Raw genomic sequence first — 24,120 nt, forward strand, 5'->3', positions numbered from 1 at the left:
AACGGTTACAGACAGAAGAATATTAGAGCACACATGAATTTGAAGTCGTTTCCCCACAGCGCTCCCTGGGCAAAGGCGAGACACACGGATAGCTAGCTAGAAGAAAGGATGGCCGTGCGTGCTCCAAGTCCCAGCTGTTTTCCACGAGGGAAGTTTTCTCATTTCCTTGCTTGTACTGGGATATTACGAGCAGTCACGCCTCACCGATTGGCTCTTTGTCCTCCTCTGGGGGAGATTGTCATTTTTATCTACCAATTGATAGCCATGCTTCCTGCCCTGAGCCCACCCTCCCAAGAGACCCATGTAAAGCGGATGAAAACAGGAAGACAATTCCATCCCTCAGCGCCCCCATCTCGCGCACCTCTAGCTGGTAGCCCATTAGATTCTTAGAGAGGAGAGAGTACTGCATCCCATTTCCACACACCAAAGGCTGGGCATCACTGGCTATTAGCTATTAGACTCAGCTATGGATTTTCATTTGCTTCTCTAACATAGTGTGATATCTTCTTAGTACAGGTTTCAGAGTCGTTACAGTGTGCAGTTGGTAAAAGATCTGGGAGAAATTCCCTTTTGCCCACCTGTCTTATGACTTGTATTATTTCCACCTTTATCAACTATCTTGGCAGTATTACCTCATTGTGTCTGGTCTGATCTGCTGCTCTGCGTAAATATCTTCCAGTATCCTGGTCACACTAACAGTATACTGAATAGATGAGGCTTTTATTTAAGGAATTTAGAGGTAGATACTGTACAATGGAAAGCCATCTTTACTTTTGCCACTCATGTGTTTTCGGTTGAAAAAATGTATGTAAATATATGCATGTATGTGAGTGTGTACTGTATGTTTGTGTGTGTGTGTGTGTGTGTTATTCAGACAGAATAGAAACAGATCCAACCATCTAAACAGTGAACTCTCGTTTCTCTTATCTCCATCTTATTTTATTTGTATACCCACAGAAAATCTGAATAATACCCCACAGTTGTTTTTTTTTTTTTCTCTTGAACAGAGAAATACATATTGTTGTAATCTAAACAGCTCATCTGATATATTTAACTCTACTGTATGCATGTATTTGTTATTTTCAGGTCACTCAGTTCGTCTGTTGGGTCAGAAGAAAGACGGAGGCCGGAGACTGGGAGGAGCCAGACTGGACCTGCCCAAGATCAGGAAGAACCCTCTAATTGAAATCATCTCCATTAACACCGGGTGAGACACAGACACACAAATAGAGAACCCCGCATTCCAGTTTAGTGTGTGTGTGTGTGTGTGTGTGTGTGTGTGTGTGTGTGTGTGTGTCCTCTCTCTGTACGCACAACCACTTAAACAGAGCCCCTCTGTGCTTCTAATTTTAACCATTTCACATGGTTTTCTTGGGATGTGTGTGTCGTAGGCTGTTCGTGTGCGTGCTTACACTGCTTTTGTTCTTCAAATGTAAATGTAATAGAAACCCAACAGGTGTCTAGTATTTTGTCTCAGCTGCTTTTGACTTCTATTATGAAAGCAGAGAGAAACAAAAACATAAGACACAGTTAGATGAATGGGCCAAACTCTACCGTCCCCCTTTTTTCCTTCATATTCCACATTAGTCGGTTACAGTTCTATATATTTTGTTGCTGTGATTTGGTAATACATTTACCATATACTGTTATGCTGGTAAAGCTAAATTTATAGAGAAGAAGGATAAGTACATGCAGATAATGTATATGAATACTATGGATAGATGTATGGATGTATTGATGTTAAAGTAAACTTGACCGCTTTCTTGTGTGTAGATGCACATGTACACACACACTCAAACACACACACACCCCTTCATCCACATTTTATGGGCTAATTTCATGTTGTTTACAGATCTGTGTGTCTCTACTAACCCCTGCACCGTATTCTCACTGGGCTAGTTAAAAAGGGTTACGACAAGCTAATTCCACTGTGCTGGGCCTCCACTGATGATAATCCATCAATCACCCTCCCGCACATCTTCAAGGTCTATACATTAATGGCTTGACTCACAAAGCGAGGAAGTAAACAACTTAGTAAACAACACAGCACTAGTGGTTTACAAGACTAGAGCCTTTCTTGGTTTAAATAAATACTCATTTGTTTACTAAGTGCCGGTTCTTCCGCATTTCAACTAGATGTGTAGAAAACAAGCGTATACTGTTTCTAATCACCTCAAATGTGTAGACATACATGATCAACAATCTCTTTGTTCGAGGTTGTTGTGTGTACGTTTTCACTGCCAGTAAGGGGTTTTCAACATTTTACTGGAATTTCCATCAGTGGACTTGAACTTCATGGGCTAATTGCAGCAACATATTTATCTTTGTAACATCGTGACCGATCCACAAAAAGGCTGTGATCTGTCCTCAGATCCCGACCTGTTATTTATTACTGCTATATTACTAGAGAAGGCGATTTTATGGTTATTTTGGGTGTGATTGTGATGCACTGATGCTGCAGATAACATCACCATATGTCACATTGTTGCAATAAATGTCATCCTCTATAACAACTACAAAAAAATATTAATGGATCCATTATCTGCAAAAACATATATTGGTCATCACAAGCAAAAAGCTCCCACATTTTGTTTTCATCTTCCTTTTTGTCTTCTTTTGCCTTAATTCAAAGAAGCATGAATTCAAAGAGATTGAGAGATTTCCTCAACAGTTGACTGTGTCTTAGATGTTTGTAGTCTGCAGGGCTCAGTGGTTTTTACTCCTGGCTAAAGCTTCTTAGGCTACACTTCATCTAATATGACTGGAACAACTGCAAAATCCAACTGGTTCAGTCATTCTCTTCTATCTAATCATCAACACCAAATTGGGCATGTTTTAAAAAGACAAAAATGGATGGACTGTGACCAAAACAAAATGCAACACTATTACCGTGTACTCCAGCAGCCACTTGCCAATTTTTTTTTGAAAGCTGCATTCACTGCTCCTCTATAAAACTTAGCGTAAAATTGGCCAACTTATTTGGCCCTTTTTACAGTCTTTATATGTTTTTCTTGATGATGATTGATGACTGTTAAATGGATCTTTTTGAGCCGGTCTGTCACTCTGTCTTGGTTGCCATCACAACTACAGGGTGAATATCTGCATTACGTCTTAGTATAACTTGTCAGACCATTTATATGTCTTAATGCTTTTGTGGGTGTTCCAGTCGGGATGTGTGCATATTTCCATGTGTCTCTTTTTGTGAGTTATTGTGTGTTATGTGCGGTATATGTGTGCAGATGTCAGTCCCTTGCCAGCCCCTCTCCAGCAGGGGGTGTGCATCTGATCCAGATGAACTCGCTGTTGTTTTTGGAAAGGGTCAGGCTGGCTGCAAACAAATCCCCTTGTTTTTATTCCTACAGTATAACTGGAACTCTTTAGGAGGCTGGGGGATTACAAGAATATGTTGACTGGGTGAATCGGCTGTTGACAAATCTCTCCCAAATAACACTGGTGTTACTGTAAATCCAAGCTTAATATCTCCTTTGTGCGATTTGGTCAGTCATTGGTGTCACTAATTTGACACGGTTCTCTTAATATACAAGTGCGTGTGTGCAAGAGAGAGAAAGATGTTCTTTCTGTGGTCTGTTTTTAGATGATCTGTTTTAAATATTCCTCTGAGGTAGTAGTGGCATCATTGGTGACATTTGTCAGCTGATGAAACAGAGAGATCTTTGTCTGACACACAGTCATACTCACACACACACACATACAGGCACACATGGACAACATCAGACTGCAGTTGCCGCTGCGTCAGAGAACATTTGAAACTATTAATTTGCAAGTGTGTGTGTGTGTGGGCCTTTAATGTCTTGTTGCCAGTTTGTCTAACATGTGGGATGGATTCATTTAAGCTCTCTCTCCTCTTCCCTGTGTTTTCTAGCCAAATGTAAAATTGATGTCATGCTGCAGGGTGAAGTAGTTCCACAAGTTATCTTCAGGTTCTTGTAAAGTCTTGAATCTCAAGTAACTTCAGGGCATAAAAATATTAACATGGTGCAGTAACCTTAGTAACTACACCATGTGTTCCTATGATAAATGCCTACCATATAATAAGAGATTTATTTTTGGAGAATTACTAATGCTTTTTTTCATATTTGGAATGTCATCAAACATGTTGCTGATTTCAGTCAGTGATATTCAGTGTAGTTGGTCCACACTTGTGAACTTGTAAAACTTGTATCTATTAAACAGACTGTTTAATAGATATCCCCCTGACTCTCCTGTTAGCTTTGTGGTACCTGTTAGAGTGGGACAAATCGCACCTTTATCATTCTTAATAGTTCAAGGAATAAAGCAATTCTCACAACATACTAACTAACTTTAACCTGAGCAGAGGTCTAGTCAGTCAGAATAATTGAGAGCACCTGTGGGGGTGTGCAAGGCCTTAAAAACTAGCTCTTTGAAACCTGGTGATACCCCGTCGCTGAAGTTATCAGTGCCTCTCAGTTCAGAAGCCACAAGGGCATCTGACCTACATATGGCCTGAGATAGTCTTAAAGAATCTCACATCTTTCAGATCAGATGACACAGATGCTTACCAATATATCACCCTCAGTGAAATGCTTTTTGGCCAAGCGCTCCTTCAAACACAATTGGCAGTTTTAGATGATGGGAAGCCAGTGAGGGATTAGGTTTTCTGTGGTGTTGGTAGGAGTACAGGCACCTGTGTGGACTTTGGAGACCAGGTGGTATTGTATGGCTTTTGCTCCATCTTGGTAAGTTATTAGATTAAGTCATATAGGTCTACTAGATACCCCAAAGTACCTTTTTAATAGAAAAAAATCCTAAAACCATGATCATCCCAACATTTATATTGTAAAATAAAGCCCATGTACTCATTTACATTTACTCTGCAGAGAGTAATTTTAGTCTGGATCTAACAGATGAACATAGTGTACCATCCCCTTCACTTTATTAGGGCAACTCACAAGTGCCTGGCATAGTGTTTCACGTGGGACCACCTAATAAAAAAAGTATTTTGCATTCAAATTGGTTCAAAACATTACTTTCATTAAGTTGCATATTAATTTCATTTACACCTATTAAATCCAAATTAGATTTGCTTTTTTTCACCACCAAGGTAATTTTATTCCCATCAGAAAATAAAAATTCAACATAGACCAGCTAGTCCTCAAATGCCCTCTGGATTTGTATTAAATAAACCATTGACAGGTTTCTTCTAGGCCATTAGCACAGTTATTTTGAGTCATCTACTCTTGACACATAAATGAGTCAAAACTCTGATTATTCCTTTTATTCAAGTCCATTTCAAAAGTAGCATGTAATATATTTGTTTCAGTACACTAATGTCTTGTTTTCAACTTGATTTGTTAATTTACTTGCTGACACTGAATTATCAACATATCATAAATGTGACAGACCAATATTCAGTAATGTTTTGCTGCAAATATGTACAATGGTTAACTTTATAATGTACCCTGAATTTAGGATACTCCAGGTTTAAAATGAGATTTACAGTATGAAATCTGTTCAGTACAGTATGAATCCTATTCAGTGAAATTCATTGATTAACAAACTTAGTCTATAAAATATGGTTAAATTCATCAATTTTCATCAAAATTCAATCTTCAATACTTTTGCTTTTATTTTATAAATGATAATTTCAGCCTTTTATTTCTTCCATCATGAATAGACATCCAAACAGTATAAATGCTTCATCCGCCCAGTGACCTTGAATGTCAGAAAAGTTAACAAGCCTCTTAAGAGAAAGTAACAAAAAAGGTGCTAAAATCAAACACGGCATAGATTTTTAGTGGGTTAACAGCTTTTGATAAAGGTAAATCTCTAAATCTCCTGAGTTTGGATTTGCAACACTACAACTGAAAGCTTTTTCACAGGTTGTCTATAAAGAAAATAAGAGGGGGAAAAAAAAACTACACTGCAGCACCAACCGCTGTCTGTTGGTGTTTTCCATATGGGATTGAATTAGATGTGGGTCATTTGAACTCTTCCCTGCTCATGCTTGTGATGTTGACTCCGGCAGCTGATGTTGGGCTTGTGCTCATGTTCTAATCGCTGGCATTTAGCTTTTTTTAGTTTAGTTTTGGATTGTTTCTTGTGTTATTCCTTCCATAGTGTCTTTATACAAACAGGTAAGCCTAAGGGCAGAGTTCATTTCTCATACAGAGTCCGACTGGAAAAAGACTGCACTATGTCTTTATAATGCTCTGTTTTTGTGCCCCAGTTTTAGAACACTTGATGCTATTAGGGAAGCTGTGTGTATGTGTGTGTGTGTGTGTTTTGCCCTAGGCTACTCTAAGGGTCCTTTCTTACTCTGTGTATATCTGTTTGTGTGTGTTTGTGTGTGTGTGTGTTGTCAGCGACAGTAAAAGTCCTTTCGTGAGCAGGCTGAATCGTGGTGCTTCAGTGTCATAAACAAGGAATTTACAGCCACTCAGTCAGAATGGGTCATTAAACTTGTGTGTGTATTTGTTGCTGTGTCTGTTTGTGTGAACTGTTGCCATTAGACTCAAGGCATTTAAAAAGAAAGCCCTCTGTCCCAGAGTTACAGCTCATTTCATTTCATTATCTGCCTCTTCCCTGTTCTCTATTTAGTCACATTTTTGGCAGTCATAATCTCTGTTATTGTTATTGCGATGTGCTAAAATCAGGTGTTAATGATCCTCTGCTCTAACCCCAAACCAATAACCGGCTTCATCATTCGCATCCTCCAGGCAGGCAGGTAAGACAGCATAACACAGGGGGAGTTGGCAGTGGAGGTAGGCTTCCTCCGGTTTGAGAGCTCTCTCAAACACATTAGTTAAGAATTGCTGGAAAGCTGGGTGCTGCCTTGATGTTTAATTGCCGCTCTGGCAGCTCAGACTTCCCAACAGACAGTTTGAAGTGGAACTGATGCTGATACGGAGGTCTGCGTCGATGTCAAATACCTGTTATGTTTAGCGTCCGCGTTCATGCATGGTGCACACATTTTTTATTTATCATTCCAAAACTGTTTCCTATACTATTTTAAATAAATTGTTTAGCCCATTGTATGATACTGTGAAAATACTGAGCTGCTTTTGGGTTGATGTTTTTCTCAGCCATCTCCTGCACATCGTTGCCTTTCAAATGCTTGCAGGGTTAAACTTACGATAGGTCGACAAATAGAGATGCTGACATCTGTTGAATAGCAGCAAACATTGAAGGGTTTAATACACAATACAATTCAACAGTCCTGGTTTTTGTTACGGGAGAGTGGAAATTTCTTACTCTCTGAGTTACTGGCCTCACCTATCCAGGGAGTATAAAAGGTAACCTTGGAGCCCATACAGTATTTTATCCGCTTTCCTTTGTTCAGTTCCCTCTATTCATTACCCCCGTTTTCTTATTTTCACCTTGTGACACTAATAGTAACATTTATCTATTTAACGGAAAGCTAATTTAATCTGGCCATTAAGCCATGTTGAATATTGCATGATGCCATTGTTGGAGCTTTGAATAGATATTTAATACTTTTTAAATGCAAATGTTTTGGATGCTTTACTCAAGCTACATAGTATTAATCTCTAATATTTTATTTTTTTTAATGTGTCGTTTCCTATTCTATTCATTTCTGTGGTTTGGCTCTAATCAAAAAAAGATTTGAACAGGCAAGTGGCTCATTTCTCACAGACTTTTATTCCTGCCAAATCCTTGATTTCCACTAATCGCTAATAATAACTGCAGCAAAACACACACATACACACACGCACACACTATGTAAACAAAGCCAAAAGAGACAGAATGAAAAGTGTCTGTGTGCTTGTGTGTTAGCGTGCATTGTGAATATGTTTGTGTTAGCCATCAGGCCCCAAGTGTGTTCGCTACTTGTTTCCTGTGATTTGCGTCTGGCTGCCAGAACTTCTCCATCGACTCTCCAGGCCGACACAGTGGAATAATAGGCCTTATCAACCTCGCCACTGACCTTTACATAAATCTGTGTTAACCATTGTGACTGAGGTGTAACGTTAACAGCTTTAGCCAGCTGAGAGAGAAGTAAATTTGAGGTCGTAGACGTTTAGATGCAGAGGAAAAACAATAAGCCTCTGAACTGGCAGGGCCAGGGTTAGGATTCGCTGTGAAGCTACAACCACGGCAGAAACATCCTCCATGTCAGGTAGACTTATTACCTTTAAAAAAAAAAGAGGTTAAAACAATAATATTTTGTCACTGCTGTTGCTGGTCTGATGTATCCTTGAGTTACATGGCAGGGCTGAATGAATGTCTAGATTATTGAGAAGGAAAGCTAAATGCAGACAGATATATTTTTTTTCATAGATCTTAGTTTAAATTGCTGTAGAAAATGAAGGAATACTGAGATGCTTGTTTTTTGGCCTGCAGCAGTAATGTTCATGGGTCACTCAGGGTAATGGGAGGAGAGATGAGGACATAGTTTTTCTGTAGACAAAGCGTGTGTGTTTTCTGAGCATGTTTTTCCACTTCTGTTGAGGCTTTGAAACAGTGTGACAGAGGGGTTAGAATGACCACACAGCTTTGATACATGATGTCGAATTGGTCAAGTAGTTTATTTCTTTTTCTTTCTTCTCTCTCGTTTCCTCTGTTTCTCCTACTCCACCACAATAAACTGTATTTAAACAATGAACTCCTAAAAATAAAATTACAGATTAGTCACAACAGTGGTCCTAAAAAGTAGTACCTTATAATTATTATTTTTTTAAATTTTGCAGTAGCATAACGGAATAGGGGTAGTGCCATATGTCAAGCTTTGTAGTTTTTTTTTATTTTTTATCCAGTCTGCTCTACTAAATGCATTCATTACATTATTAGGGGTCCAAGCAGCAAAGCTACTGGAACTCTATTGTATCTGTTAGGATTATTTTTCTTCTTGTGCCCTAAAAGTATCTGGGTCTTAGAAGCTATAACAGCTACAGTTCTAAAACTTGGCTGATAGGTTGGAAATCTTACCCACTACTTAAACAGAAAAAAATATACCGATTTGGCCAGATGGTGGCACTATAACAATGAACTTTACATTTTGGCCTATAACTTTTGAGCTGTAAGTCTCAAATAAAATTCTTTTTTTTCCCTGGATTCTGCGGGACCAATCTATCCATATAAGCCACAGCTATTTGTGCCTAGATAGATTTTCCGCCATTTTGAATTTGTCCAAATCTGTTTTTTTTTTTAAATTTTGTTTGTTTGTTTTTTCGCTACGCCTCCTACAAATTTTGAGCAATCGGCACCAAATTTAGTACATAGCATATCTGGACATAGCTGGGAAAAATTACTTTTTGAATTTTTGACATTCTGCACCTTTTGAAATTAGATATTTTTCAACCTGTCTTTAAGTTCAATTTTACATAAACGCTCATAAATCAAGATTGGCTTAAGCTATTGTAACCAAACTTGGTGCATGTGTTTGGATGCTAGGTCCAAGCTTCGCTGCACAGTCCTGGGATATTCTGCCAGTAGGGGGTGTCATAAATGCAAAAAGATTGTATCTCGTTACCTGCTGCATGGATTTGTACGAATTTTGCACGATCTAGGGTCATGACTCAGTTGGTGCATAAAATATAGTAATGATTGATTAAATAGGGCATGACAACAAATCTAAATTTCTAGACATCCCAAACTTAAAAAAAAAAAAAAAAAAATCATTTTACATCCTATGGAGCTGAAATTTTTTCAGCACATCCTGATGTGTGACAAAAGTTTGCCTCACTGCAACTTATGGTCAACTCAGAAGTCCGTCACTATATTTTTCAAAATATGCAAAATCAATTAACACAAGAGTTTTGCTTCTTGTCAGTTAAATAAGAAACAAGCATCCAAATGCTCCCAATCTGCTTGTTACCCTGATAATTTCCACTTGCAGCTATATTTTTTATATATAAATTTATTTTTTTGTGTGTCTCATCATTCTTTTTCTTAATCTTATTCAATTCCAGTCAGGCTTAAATTGATATGGGGTTTGTTGTCTTTCTTCAGAGTGTGTTATGATTTGTATATATGTTCATCTAAGTAAAACAAACCAATTGTCTGTATATCCTGTAAGTGGCTATGTGTGTGGATAGTGAAACATAGGGCCTCAGAAGTGGTGTAGCGCTTATGTGTCTGAAAATAGTGGGCATAATAAATACGGTTCACATACATTTTTCAAACTAGGCCTACTTAAAACACATCAGTCACACCCAACCACTGTTTGGGGAAACCTGTGACCCTCGTTAATGCTATGAATTTGAAGGAAACATGAGGCAAGGTACTTCTGGTTGACTTCAAATATTAAAAATGTTTAACTTTGAGCCACTTGTGAGTTAAACAACAAAGACGTGTCAAAGAGAAAGAAGTAGATATGTCATGTCTCATATGCCATATGATCAAAATAGTAAGCCCAAATGCTTCTATGCAACCCTACTATGACTGAAAAGCATGAAAACATGAATTCTTCTTTTTGCTCATGGAGCTAGAGCTCATCATGGTTGTATCAGTGTGTGGGAATTGTGCAGCTTCTTCTCAGTTGTAAGTAGCTAGAACACAATGGAAGAAAATCATAACATCAGACACAGTAAGCCCTGACCTGCCTATCGCTACTCCCTGCTTTATCCAGTATCTCTGTCTTTGACAGCTTTGTGTTTACTACAAAACAATCAAATCTTTCTTTGTCTTTTGTGATATGTGATGCAAAGGATGCGGTGTCTTTTCATGATATCGCATCCTTTTCCTACATTTCCTAACATCCAGTTACAGTATCTTTACAGCTTATACTCATTGTTCGATGTTCCTTTTAAAAATATTGACTATCATCATTTCCACACTCTTATGCTTTCCAGCACACAGATGACAGTCTTCAGCACCTGATAGTCAACTCCACTTTCTCTGTCCCAATCAGCATAGCTCAGAGCTTCCTCTGCTACTGGATTCTTTTCTCAGCCCTCTCTGTGCAACTATTGCTGAGATCAGTCAAACTCAGCACATTGTGTTTTTGTTGCCAGAGGCCTTGACGTTGCGGGTTAAAAAAGACACAGCACAGCTCATTGATGACACACTTTATAATAAAGACTATCACTAAAGAATGGTAGAGTCACTATAAGAATAGAGGAGCCATTTTTGCAGATAAAAGTCTCTGCCTAAAAGAGAAAGGGGAGCGAGGCGCAGAGAGACACATGGAGAAAGGGGAGAGATGGGAAGTCATTAGCTGATTTAAAAGCAAATTGAATCAGACCCATGTGCTCTTTTGTAATTTGAATTTCTCTAGCAATCACAGTGTGGAAGTGAATACGGCCTGAGAGAATGAGGAGCCCCTTTTTGCATCAAATACCAGGGGGAGAGACATACAGTAGGATGAGATTCTTTTTATTCTCCTCTTTCTCCAACACACTAACTTTACCTAACAATTGAAACAGGTATTGTTTATCTGCTGCAGCTTGAGAATCCCATTCAGACTGTAATATCCACCACTGGGGTTCACTGTAGATAAGTTGTCCATATCGCGTCCTCATCTCAAAAGCAAATACACAAGCCACATTACACTGCTCTACTTGACTGTGTTTTCATTTTGTTGATAGTTGGTCAGTGATCTCATCTTTTCTTTTTCTTGTTGTCTTTTTCCCCCCCGAGGAACAGGAGTGAAAATGCACCATGTGAAGCAGCAACAAAAGAGGGAGAAAATGTGGTGATGTGCTTCAGAAATGTAGAGTTACACAGAAGTCAAGGGTGTTTACACAAGGGTTTCTGATCACGTACATGTACGTGAAAGATTGTTGGAATGCATGCATGCACAATGTACACACTATCTTTTTATTTTGCACTTTAGCACACGTATACCACATATAAACACACACACACACACGTACCTCCACAAAGGAATTCTCATTTTCCTTTTCTATTTCATTCCTGACACACACATGATCATATGCAGACACGCTCCCACTCACTCACACTCACACCCACACCTCCTCTAGCAGTGTACCATGGTGGCCTTCCTGCTGTTTATCAAACCAATGTATGGGTAGTTTTCAGCTCCACTGGTCTGAACATATTATTCCATTTCCCTCTTTCCCACTGCTTAACACACAAACACACAAATACATCCGTTAGACACACACACGCGTACACACAGACACACACACACCATACACACTCATGCACTCATGTCCACTGCTTTCCCTACTCACTCACCAGGAGAGACTGTCCTCCCCACAGTAAATCCAAAAGATTGATGTGTCTCCTTGGACAAAATGAGATTGTGTGTCATTACAAGACATTACACTACAGAACTCCTGAGTAACTGAATTAGCCCCAGCGTGTCACAGTGAAACGCAGTTTACACACGCGCACGCACACACACACACACACACACACACACACACACACACACACACACACACACACACTCTCATGCACGCTATTTCGTGTTTCCTTACAAGAAGTAAATGGTCCATGTTTGTCAGGACAAGAGATGTCAACTCAAGGATTAGGTTGTTTTTTGGTGAGTTTGACATGAAGGATGTCATTTGTCTGTATTTGTGTGTGTACATATGCAGTGCAGTCACATTATTTGGACAATTAAACATTTTTTGTTGTTAGTTCTACAATCCAGCAACAATGGCAGGTACTTGAGTTTTTTGTTAGAGCGCTTACATTAGCATCAGATGAACAGTGTTGAAATCGTAGCCCCTTTTTATACATTCTCCTCCAATATAAAGGGCAACAGTAATTGGATTATCGGAAAGCATCTGTGTCTTTTGTGGTCTTTTCAAGGCCTGTCCTGGACCCATCTTCACCACGCCTTTCAATCAGTCATTTAGTCAGACCCTCTACAAATGATCAGCGGGAGGCTGTGTACTGGATCGAGCCATTGTTTTGGCGAGATCAAAAACGCTGAATGGCGTGGCAGTGCTACCTTGGGAACTCTGATTCTGTGCCCAAAGTTCAGTCAGCTTTGAGTTTGACCTTGTCTGTTGTTGACTTCTCACTGTGCAACCAGTGAGTGGACAGCAGCCAGTGATGTTGTCTGAGAGCAAGTCAAGATGGATGGAAATCTCTGTACACCACCAACTACAATCTTGGCAGGAAGACTTTAGCACGGCTGTATGTCAGCAGATAGAAGTATCGACCAGGTTTTTGAATAGGCAGATAGTAAACACTGGTGCAGGCATGTGTTCAATCAATGCTATCAAGTAGTCACTCAGTCAGTCATACAACAACCAAACAATGAGTGGATCACAGAGGTTTAACAGATGTGTGAAACATCATACATCACCAAATTCAGTATAGAAGGTCTTATTCAGCCTTCACTTAACTTGTAATTATTTTATGATCAAGTTTATTTGTAAAGCACTTTTCACAACTAATGTTACAAAGAGCTTTACATTCAATAAGCAATAAAAAAATACAAGAAAAAGATACAGGAATAAAAAATAGAGCAGTAAAACCAATGCTACAAAATGCATTTCACAAAACAAATAGATAATAGATAGAAACCAGTAAAACAGACATCAGACAAAAATCTAAAATGTGAAGCATATAAAACAAAATAGCAAATATAAAATAATGATTAGAAGAATAATTATAGAACCATTATACATACTTCTAAAATGACAATTTGTTTTAAGTAATTTAAATGAAGATAATGATTTGGTGAGCCTGAGCTCCTCAGGCACGTCATTTCAGAGTCTTTCTGGAGTCTAATTCCAGCCCCGGAGTTTTTCATGACCATGCATGTGTTCACCAACTACAGTCCAGTTGGAGCAATGGACTGGACTGCAACTTAAGGGGGGATGCTTACGGTTTTGCACCCAGGAGGATTCAATGGTCTCTGGTCAGGATTTGGCCATCTGTACATGGGACTGCAGAAATTAAGCTCCATACAACACTCCCAAGTGACAGCTTTGGTTGTTCTGTGTGTCAGCCAACACCTCAGGGTTATAATCCACAGAGTTATAATCCAGGGTTATAATCCATCTCACTGCCCATCTCGCAGTCAGTGAGATGGGCAGGCAGTCGGTCACTAGTCAAATCAGTCGGTTAATCAGGCACTTATTAAGTCAATGTCAGCAGGCCATTCAGTCAGATAGTCCGCTCTGAAAAGGGAAGTAATTTATTAGTGCATCAGTGAAGTCAGCTTGTTAAATAGACTGGTTGACAACAGCAAGTGAGTACATCAGTCAAGCAGTCAGTTACACAGTAAAATAGTCAGTAAAGCAAGCAGGCGACAGGTGAGTTAATCAGTCAGCCAAGCCTCGACCCAGCCCGCCCGTCAGTCTAACTTCAGATCAGATCTTTTACCGCTTCAACTTTATCAACGTGTCTAGCAATTTAATAATAAACAAACAACACGCCATTCTTGTCCTGTAACAGTGAGCTGACGTATCTAGTGAAAACAGCGTCTCAAGGTCTTTCTACAGACAAAACAAGAAGTTGGGGAAACACTTGCAGTTCCCATGTAGACATGAGATTGTGGTTTCACACACACACACACACACACACACACGTGCTATCTTTCTCCACTCAAAACAACAAGCTTGGCTGCTGTAGTAGTTACAGAAATCTAAGGTCAGCATGTGACACATTTTCTAACACACACACACACACACATAGAGCTTTTTCAGTTTGCAGCATCGGGAACACGAGACTAAATAACAGAAGTCAAGAGGTCAGGCACAAAGGCTGGATTGAACACTGAGAGGAACCGGCCCCAGCTGCATTAGGCCACACACTCATACACACACTTTTGTACTCACAGTTGAGAGGAAGCACGCACACACTCATACGGGCATATTCAACAAACACAAAAATGCAAAAACAATGTTATTATGTTATTATGCGAGATAATGGTGAGAGAACCTTATGTGTGTTTATTTTTCAGTCTGTATTGTTCGACCGGTTGGCAGGACAGAAAACAAGTCTATGATAAGTCAGCTGTTCCACTATTTCTCAACGTGAACTCTTGGCTGTAAAAGGTTTTCCTTAATATGCCAGATTTACAGTATGTGATCTTTGCATTAGTCGACTTAGGAAAGAATGTGAGATGGTTCCAGACTGAAGCCATCCCTGAAAAGCCGCCAAGTAACGTTGGGTTCACACAAAAATTTTAATTCCAAAAAAACTCAGCGTTGGTGTAATAAAACACACTATGTGGTTTGCAGTTGGGATGTTTAGACAAAGAATCCTGCACACGCCCAACGTGTGAATTTTGCAGTGCGGTCATCCAGATTGTTCCAGTAATGATGTGACATACTGACATGCTTGCATAAGTTATTGTACATGGGGATGATCCATATCACCACCATTTACACTATCATCATGTCTACAGATTTTGATATTTTTGTTTGATGTATGGTTTAAACATATGTTTGACACATGGATTCAATTTTCCCCAAATGTTGCTCCTGTGATCTCCATCTCAGGCCTAGTGTGAAAGATACATAAGATAGAGGAACACAGTATTATTGGTGTATAGGCAAAGCTCCTCATGTAAGTTGAATACAGCCAGGTTCTTACTAATGACAGTGTATCAAGGGTAAATGTGGTTCAGCTGCCAACCTTTCCCTGAATAAGTAATCATCCTCTATTCATCAGTCCTTATCCGTCTTTACTCCATTGTGTCAGCATTCTTTGTTCCTTGACTCCACATTATTTTGCAACCTCCACTTTGACTTTGAGATGACACTAACGGTAAACTTACAGGCTTGAAGCTTTGTTCACTCATATAATAGCAGTTTTAAGATGTTGTTTGCTCATATACCCACTCCACCCCTCTCCCAGTCTGAACAATAAGTGCAATGAATAATCTTGCTTTACAATTTGCAAAGCTCTCAGACTTCCCCTCACTGTTTAAGCTTTGTTTTCATAATTGCATCCTCAAGCTTGCACAATACGAACCCCCATGAACACACACACACACACACACACACACACACACATGCACAAATGCGCACATGGCCCGCTTTGTTTATGCACAGAGCAGTTTTCTAATTAATGTGTAGACCCTAAATGCTTATCATTGAGAAAACCCTTTCCTGCTCAACTGTCTCCTAGTCTGTGTCTTTAAGATGCTGCACAAGGGAGCCCATCCAAAGGGAACTATTCTGTATTTGTGTGTGTGTGTGTGTGTGTGTATGTCGAGGGAGGCTTACAAATGTATATAGAAACCTCAGGGCTTTCCTTTCTTTGTTACCTTTTCAAGGCTGCATCCCCACAATAGTCTCCCTCTCTCTCTCTAACAAACACACACTCAGACACACACTAGGGAGGTAGCCTCTCTCATTCTAACACATTGATAAACTACACTGTTGTCAGGTACTACAGCTACCTCTGTGGTTTAATTAACTGGGACGAAACAGAAGGAAGAGAGGACAGAAACAAAGCAGGGGAAGGATGGAGGACTTGATAAAGAGGAGAAACATTTGGTGTAAAATCTCTTTCTCCCTCACACCACTCGAGAGCTGCTGATGATTTTGTCATCAACAGCTTAGTTGATTTTCATTAAAAGTGACAGTAATGTGGAAGTTTATTTGTTTTTAGTCAGCTACTCTATAAAAGTTTCTCCTGATGACGGGCAGAATAAAATAAAATTGAACAGTAATTACAATCCTCTCTTCCCTTTGACAGAAAATAAAGGGATTCAGAATTAAAACACTCAAGCCCAGAACAACTTGAATACACAGCATACATGTGTGTTTGTGTGTGTCAGTCAAATTTCAAGTCAATTTTATTTGTATAGCCCAATATCACAAATCACAAATTTGCCTCAAGGGGGCTTTACAGTCTATACAGCAACACAACATCCTCTGTCCTTAGACCTTCAATTTCAATAAGGGAAAACTCCCTTAAAAAAAAACCCTTTTTAATGGAGGAAAAACAATAGAAGAAACCTCAGGAAGAGCAACAGAGGAGGGATCCCACCCCCAGGACGGACAGATGTCCGATAGATGTTGTCTGCACAGAACAGAACATAAATTACAGAATGCAGCACTGAAGGGATAACGAAATTATAATGAGAAAGTGACACTGCTCCTCTGTTTCATTCAATGTCAGTCTAAGGGTGCTGACTAGTTGTCGCAGTCTGTTTAAGTTGATGGAGAGGTCGAAACCGCTAATGCGCTGTTGTGATACTGGACAAATGTTCAGCATGCTGCAACACACTCGCACAGTCTCATGCACACATACACATAATTGATGCAAACACACACAGAGCCCCAAACAGGCCACTGACTGTCTCTTGAGATTAATGTTGGTGTGATCCACTCAGCTGGGCCTGATCACATTAAGATGGATGGACCCCCTGGTGGTGTATGTATGTGTGCGTGCGCGCATACAGGGTCCCATCTGTCCGTGTTTTCTCCACAGCTAGGTCCTGTGACCTAGCTGCCATCTTTAGTGCCCTCAGCTAGGATAAGCAATACCCTGAGTGGGAGAGATGGATGGATAGATGGAAAGATAACTATATTCTCTTTTCTTTTTCAGTTTTCCTCTATGTTGTAAAAAGCGCTCCAGGCATGTCGGTTGTATTTCAAAGGATTATTAAGATATTGTTGTAGGTGTTCCGGTGGGCACTTAAAGAAGGTCATTTATGGTCAGGTAAATGTGGCCAAAATTTTCATAGATGACCTCTTGCAACACTGCTTTGTGAGGTTCGTTGTAATGGATCTGCTCAGTAGCAAACAATAATAGTGTGGTAAAAATTTAGCATTGTCGTGGTATGAATGTTGTGACTACTAGAAGAGCCTGTAGTCATAAGTAACCTGTCCTCTGAGAAATAAATTAAACATTTTTATCTCATGCTTAGCGTTTTAATACCACATTTGTACGTGGACGTAACATCTTTGCACATTCTGAACATTTCCTGTGAAATGCCATTCTCGATTTGATCTTCAGCGTCTCACTTTAGTTTCCCCACAGCTGCAGAGAAAAACAAGTTCTTCTACCATCCATTGACATTAACAGACCGTCACTGTGTAGCAGAAACTATGATGACACACTAAGCTTTGACATTGGCGAGAACTGTCAATGTTACAGACATTCTACTATGAAAAGTACTCGGCAAAATGGTTAAATCTCGGTGAAGTGCTCCTCTAGAATGGTATGGAATCTACTTGAGACAACTTACAAACACATAATGTAAACACGGCAACCATTGTACTCGGTGGTACAGCAGGAGTCTTGCGTCGATGGCCTGTTTATGTTGGGCTTCAGGGGAATCCCTGCTATTTCTCCACGAGTCTGTCGTAGACAGAATGCAGGCTTTATGCTTGTTATCAACAACAGTCTGATTTCAGAGTCTCTTGCTAGCTGCCTTACCCCATATTAATCATTGCTAAGATGTTTTTGTCATTGCATTGGAGTGTATAAATCCCACAGCCAACCAATTTCAACAAGAGAGGAACTGGAACTTTTGATGTTTATTCTGTGTCAAAAGCGTGCATTAGTGTTGCTGTGTTAGTAGATGGTCATGTTGTTTTCTTCATGAGTAGCTGCACTGTGGTCCATTATTAGTCACAGTTTGGTTATTTTGGGCGGGCTATTGTGGTGAAAACACTATTGGACATGCTGTATTATACTTCAGGGACATTTGAAGCCAAAGCACTTTACATCACTGTTAGTGTGCACTGGCAAGTGTGGCTCCTAATGTAGCAGTGCTAGTGCCACTCTTGACTGAATTATACAGAAAATTGAACCCCTAATGTTGGAAGCTTAGGTACAAAGGTCACTTTCTTCATGCAGAAAACAGCTTTGTCTTATTTTTTTTTTTCTTCTATTAATAATTGATCCCCACACATTTAACCAATTACAGTTTTAAACTTGTGTTACTGGATGCTTGTGCCAGACATTTAACCGACAGGGAAATAGTGAGTAAAAAGAAACTACTGTGGTAAGAACAGTGAATATTTTTAAGTCAGTGTGACAAATTTGAAGTCAGAAATAGAGCACTTATGGAGTAAATACAAAAAAATTCTTTCAACAGTGGCCTTCCTTCTTCTCCCCCCCTTCATCCTAAACAAAGACTTCCCTAGTGTTTATACCACACTGTGCCTGTGGATCTGGTGCGATCTGGATCTAGTGTTCCTCCCTTTTTCACTGTATTTTATTTTTTATTTTTTTTCTGCTTCATAGTCTTACCCTGGCTCCCTTTCACAGTCAATTTGAATCGGGCTTCTTCACTGTTTTTGTAAAACAAAACAATGTATTTAGTCCAATCTTTCCACTGCTTGCCTCGCTCCGAGAGACAGCTGTCCACGCTTATTTTGGAGCTAGCTGGAGTCCTTATGAACAGTTTAGGAGAGAAAGGACAGTTTTGACTCCCCACTTTCCTCTCCCATTTCTGCTCTATTGGGAAAGTGTTCATGAATAGTTTTCATTAAAAAAAAGTCTCTTCTATTCATCTGTACACTCACTGTGTTCCTGTCAATCCTTTTGCCCGTCCACAGTTTTGTTTAGTTGATTCAAATTAAGATGTTGTTATTGGCTGGATTGGTCAATTTTGAGATGTTATGTTGTAAATTATATATAATATATAACCTTTGTGTATAAAATACACAAAACAGTGATTGAAAGCAAATAAAAATTATATTGCTCAGATGAATCCAAGCTATGTTTAGTAAAAAATAAATTAGTTTTTCAACCTGTAATTTAGCACCAAATTTAGCCCATAGTTGCAAATGTGCAATTTCTTTGTGAAATATCATAATATTTACATATTATAATTATAATATTATAATATCTGATTTGAATGCCTTAGCATATAACATATAAAAGAAAATATACTTGCCCTCATTTCATACAAGTTCAACTTTCACATGAGTGCATTGATGATATGTGAAGAGTAAAGCTCTCCTCCTCTCCTTGTCAATAGTAAAAAATAAGTGTCCATGCCCTTTCTCATCCTCTCATCGCCTCACCATTGTCTGTTTCTATCTGTCTAGGTGTCTGAATGCATGTACCTACTGTAAGACTAAGCATGCCAGAGGAGACCTGGCCAGCTATCCCATAGAGGAGCTGGTGGAGAGAGCCAGACAGTCTTTCCAAGGTGAGTACATTCTTTCTCACACATATGAACAAACATAGTCATGCACACAGTCACAGCATGACTTTTCAAAAACTCATGCTGGAAACGTGGAAAAAAAAAAAAAAGGCCAGCAAATATATCTGTAGCTCTCGCTTTATACACTGTGGAATTGGAAGTGCTGATATCGGATAAGTGCAGTGGTGCGTTTAGGTTGCTTATCTTGTGTACATGTCATTAAATATGTTTTTGGTTGCTGTTGTCAATTAAGTTTACAGATTTATTTATTTAAGTCAGTGTATTTGTGTGTTTCCATGGCATGGGATTAGTGTCTTGTGTGTGTGTGTGTGTGTGTGTGTCTGTCTGTCTGTCTGTCTGTCTGTCCTGTCAAGGGGGGAAGGTTTTAGTAACACATGTTGATGTTTTTGTTCTTGGGTAGAGGGTCCAGCCAGTTGGCTCTAGTTTGATGCCAGATGAGCAGCTGTTGTGCCCTGGCATCTGTTCCTTAAGAGTATACTCCCAGAATCCCCAACTGCACAGCAGGCCATGCCTCTATTAGAGCCCCAGGCAGGTCAGTCAAGGGCAAGTCCATGCATTGATAACTCAAATCCCACTTCCAGAGCATTTATTGTATATAATTTATTATCCATTGTGTGACTCATGTATCAGCATAAACTTTTAAGTTATTGAAAGAAGTTATTCATCTGGTGTTGAGTCTAAAATCTGTATCAGGATTTTGTTGTTTACAGATTCACAGTGACACAGGAACCTTCTATATAAGCTTCTATATATTCTATCTATATGAATTCTAGTCACCGTGTTACTGTGTCTGTCGTGGCCTTAAGCTGCGTTAAGACCGACACCAACACTGCATCCAAAGACAGAAGGGGTTGCATTACTGTGGCGGTGTTGACAGGTATCAGTGAGAAGTTGAAATAGTAACCCAGACGTCTAGTGCGATGGCTTAACAAACATTAAGATGCTGCGCAGTGCTTTAAACTCCTTTTGAGGCAGGATTGTGCAACTCAGTAAAGTATCAGCAGTGGTAATTCGCTCATCTGCCTTGATGCTTGCAAAATAAAGAGAGGACTTAGCACAAAGCTACTTGGTACCAGGTATTCTAACGGTACATCCTTGCACATATTTGATCAGATAACACAGAGCGTTGCTGTATGACGTTTTACTGGACTGCAGCAATAGCAACAGTAAAGATCAACTTTTTCTCAGCTAGCGGCTCCCGCCCTGCTAATGCAGTAGTCTCAATGACATGAAAAAGGAGCCTGGGATTTCTGAAGCAGCTCTATTATTGGTCAGAACACAACCTCAGTTTATATCTGTGCAGTAAAAACCAGAATATACCCTTGACAAGGACGTGGCTTTCTAAATCCCATCCAGAACTCTTTTAAAACAGCTGCATCCATGCCACTGCAGTGCCCGGGGGTGGCCAGTCAAGGGCAAACTCACCAGCTGCTCGGACCTTGGGGTGTGTGTGAGTGTGTATGTGTGTGTGTGTGTGTGTGTGTGTGTGTACGTTTTGTGAACATATATGGGACAGTGCAGGTTGAAGGTATACCTGCCCTTTACACTTGTTTGAGGGGAAGTTAATATTGAAGGGCATTCTGATATTTTAGGAAGACTGTGTGCCCAAATGACTGTATCTGTATTGCTGTCATGTTATATCCTGTGATGTAAACATTTGTCATAGGTGCTACCATTCTGAGACCGGCTCAAATAATCTTCCAAGTAAAACTCAGTTACAGCCTCGATTACAGTTTGCTTTCATAGATGATATTTATTAGCTGAGTGAATGAATAAATGGATAAATTAATGAAAGCGCAAATACAAAACTATCACACAATCAAACAAATTAAATTTTCATGCGAACGTTTAATAATAGACTTGACACCGGTTAACCCTAGACGTAGAACACAAAGCAGGAACTTCAGCTTGGAGGTCAGATAAAAAAGTGTGTGTGCGTGTGTGTAATCCGTTATAACGCAGGAAACATGAGTGTCAGAGACGGTTAGTTGTTGTTTTCAAAACACAGAAAGAGGAAGCTGGAGGTTACTGCCTGTCATGATTTCAAGACAGATGGAGACAGAGACGGGCAATGAGAGAGGAGAGAGATGAGGTTTCACTATCTATTTACCGCTCACCATGGTGGATAGAGCCAAAATCAAACGGTGTTTAAGTTAGTTAAACCTTTAAAATATTTGCACACATTTCCATCCTTATTTTTCCTGTTTATTGCTTATTATAATCTACCATCTCACGTAAACACACACATATAAATACATACATGTTTAACACACAAACATGGAAACACAGTAAGACAGTTTGCCAACCTAATATCCTGATTCTTCACCGTGTTTTAATCGTTTCTCACACAAACAGCCACACACACACTAACAGCCCTCACTGGCGAGTGTGATAAGCAGGTTTTTTTTTTTTCTCAGGCATAATTGTGCCCCCACACCCTTTGGCCATCTAATGTAAATTTTGTCTGTAACATATAATCTATTTCTCTTTTGCTGAACAAATAGAATCATCTACTGCGTTTATGAACTGAAGGCGCACTGTTTACCCCATTAAATATTTTCGTCAGGTTCGGAATTACATTAAGGCAGTGCAGCAATGCTTCCTTTTTCTCTCTCACTCTCACTCTATTAGCCACCTTTTTCTTATCTCCTAACAAATTGAACCCCCAAATAGGCCCCGTAATTTGATTTGCTATTTGATGTCTTTTGAATAAAATAAAATAAAATAAAAAAAAGCCACAAGTATGAATGCTAATTTGGATTGGCCAGTCAGCCAGCTTTGGGGCTATTTGATTGGTTTATCTCAGGGAACTTTGAAAGGATTTATGGGATTTATTCAAATGCGATTTGAGGTAAATAGCTCTCTTTCCATCTGGAAAAAAAAGAGAGAGTGAGTGAGTGCACAGCTTTTAAAATAATCTGAATTATTCAAATGTATGAATGTATAATTTTTAACATCAGAGAGGTTTGTTAATGTATGCAGGTAATGGAGGGAGGGGATGTCATAGGAAATGACAAAGTTGTGGGTGCGTGGGTACGGCTGGAGAGCGGGGGGTTCATATGCGTAGTTTTGTGTGTGTGTGACAGAGACATGCTGGGGGGACAGTGATTGAGTGTGGGTCGGTCTGTGTGTTGGCAAAGAAGTGTGTATCTTTTTAAGTGTGCGTAAAAAACAGCCAGAAGATGAGAAATATTTAATCATATTCCTCTGGGTGAGCAATTCTGGAGATGGCAGAATTCTCCATGAGGGTGAGTCCAGTAGATAGAAGGTAATCAATGTCTATCCACCAGCAGTCTGCCAATGAGCTAACACCTGTTGTCTCCCTCCTCTCCCCTTTAGTCCTCTATACTTTGACATTCATCCTGCCTCCATCCTTATCTTTTACTTAATCCTTCTCTCATCTCTCATTTCTTCCCGTTGCTCCACTGTCTTTACACCTGCATGTCTCTCACCCATGGCCCATTTCAGCCCTCCCTTCCTCTTTAATCCTCTGTCATCCTTTTCTCTATGTCTCCAATTCTAGGAGATTATAAGTAGTGGCAATCAGGAGCCAGAGAATCTTTACACATGTGTGTTTATATTCAATAACAGTATATGTCAGAATATGACAATCAATCAATCTATAAAATTTAGAGATAGCATTACCAGCCACTGGAATCACAAAGCTCATATTATAAAAGATCTCTTAAAAGGAGTGATTAAAAAAAAAAAGAAAGACCAGAATGGTTTTTGTGTTCCATTAAGCCTTTTCCTCTACAGCAATGGACAGACTGCAAAAAACCTGTAGGCCAACACAAGGCCTCACACGATATTAGACAAAAATGCTCATCATTGGAGGGAGGTCATTTGAAATTGGTAGTATAACAATAACTAAAATAAATACCACCAAATGCTGCTTTCAGTGGTCATGTGATGACCGATGATGATTTGAGTACAGGAGTACAGTGAAAATACTAACCAGGCTTAACTGTAACATTATTATTATACATATTATTTTCTGTCCATCACATCTGTGTTACTAAAGCCAAGATCATACAGCTTTTCGTTCCGTCCACGTATACTTACATGTGTTCTATTACTAAAGTTTATTCGGAGATTCTTCTCACATTCAGTGC

The 24,120-nt window shown here is 39.5% G+C and overlaps 1 protein-coding gene across 1 annotated transcript in view; it reads left to right on the forward strand.

The window, feature by feature from the left end:
• Positions 1-24,120, forward strand: part of cdkal1 (CDK5 regulatory subunit associated protein 1-like 1) — a 244,794-nt gene that overhangs the window by 87,841 nt on the left and 132,833 nt on the right. The window contains exons 7-8 of the mRNA XM_067602097.1: positions 1,087-1,207; positions 19,887-19,990. Coding sequence (XP_067458198.1) covers positions 1,087-1,207; positions 19,887-19,990 — 225 coding nt within the window. The remainder of the gene's footprint in view (positions 1-1,086; positions 1,208-19,886; positions 19,991-24,120) is intronic.

This window comes from Thunnus thynnus, chromosome 10, assembly GCF_963924715.1.
Source record: "Thunnus thynnus chromosome 10, fThuThy2.1, whole genome shotgun sequence".
Taxonomy (NCBI): Eukaryota; Metazoa; Chordata; class Actinopteri; order Scombriformes; family Scombridae; genus Thunnus; species Thunnus thynnus.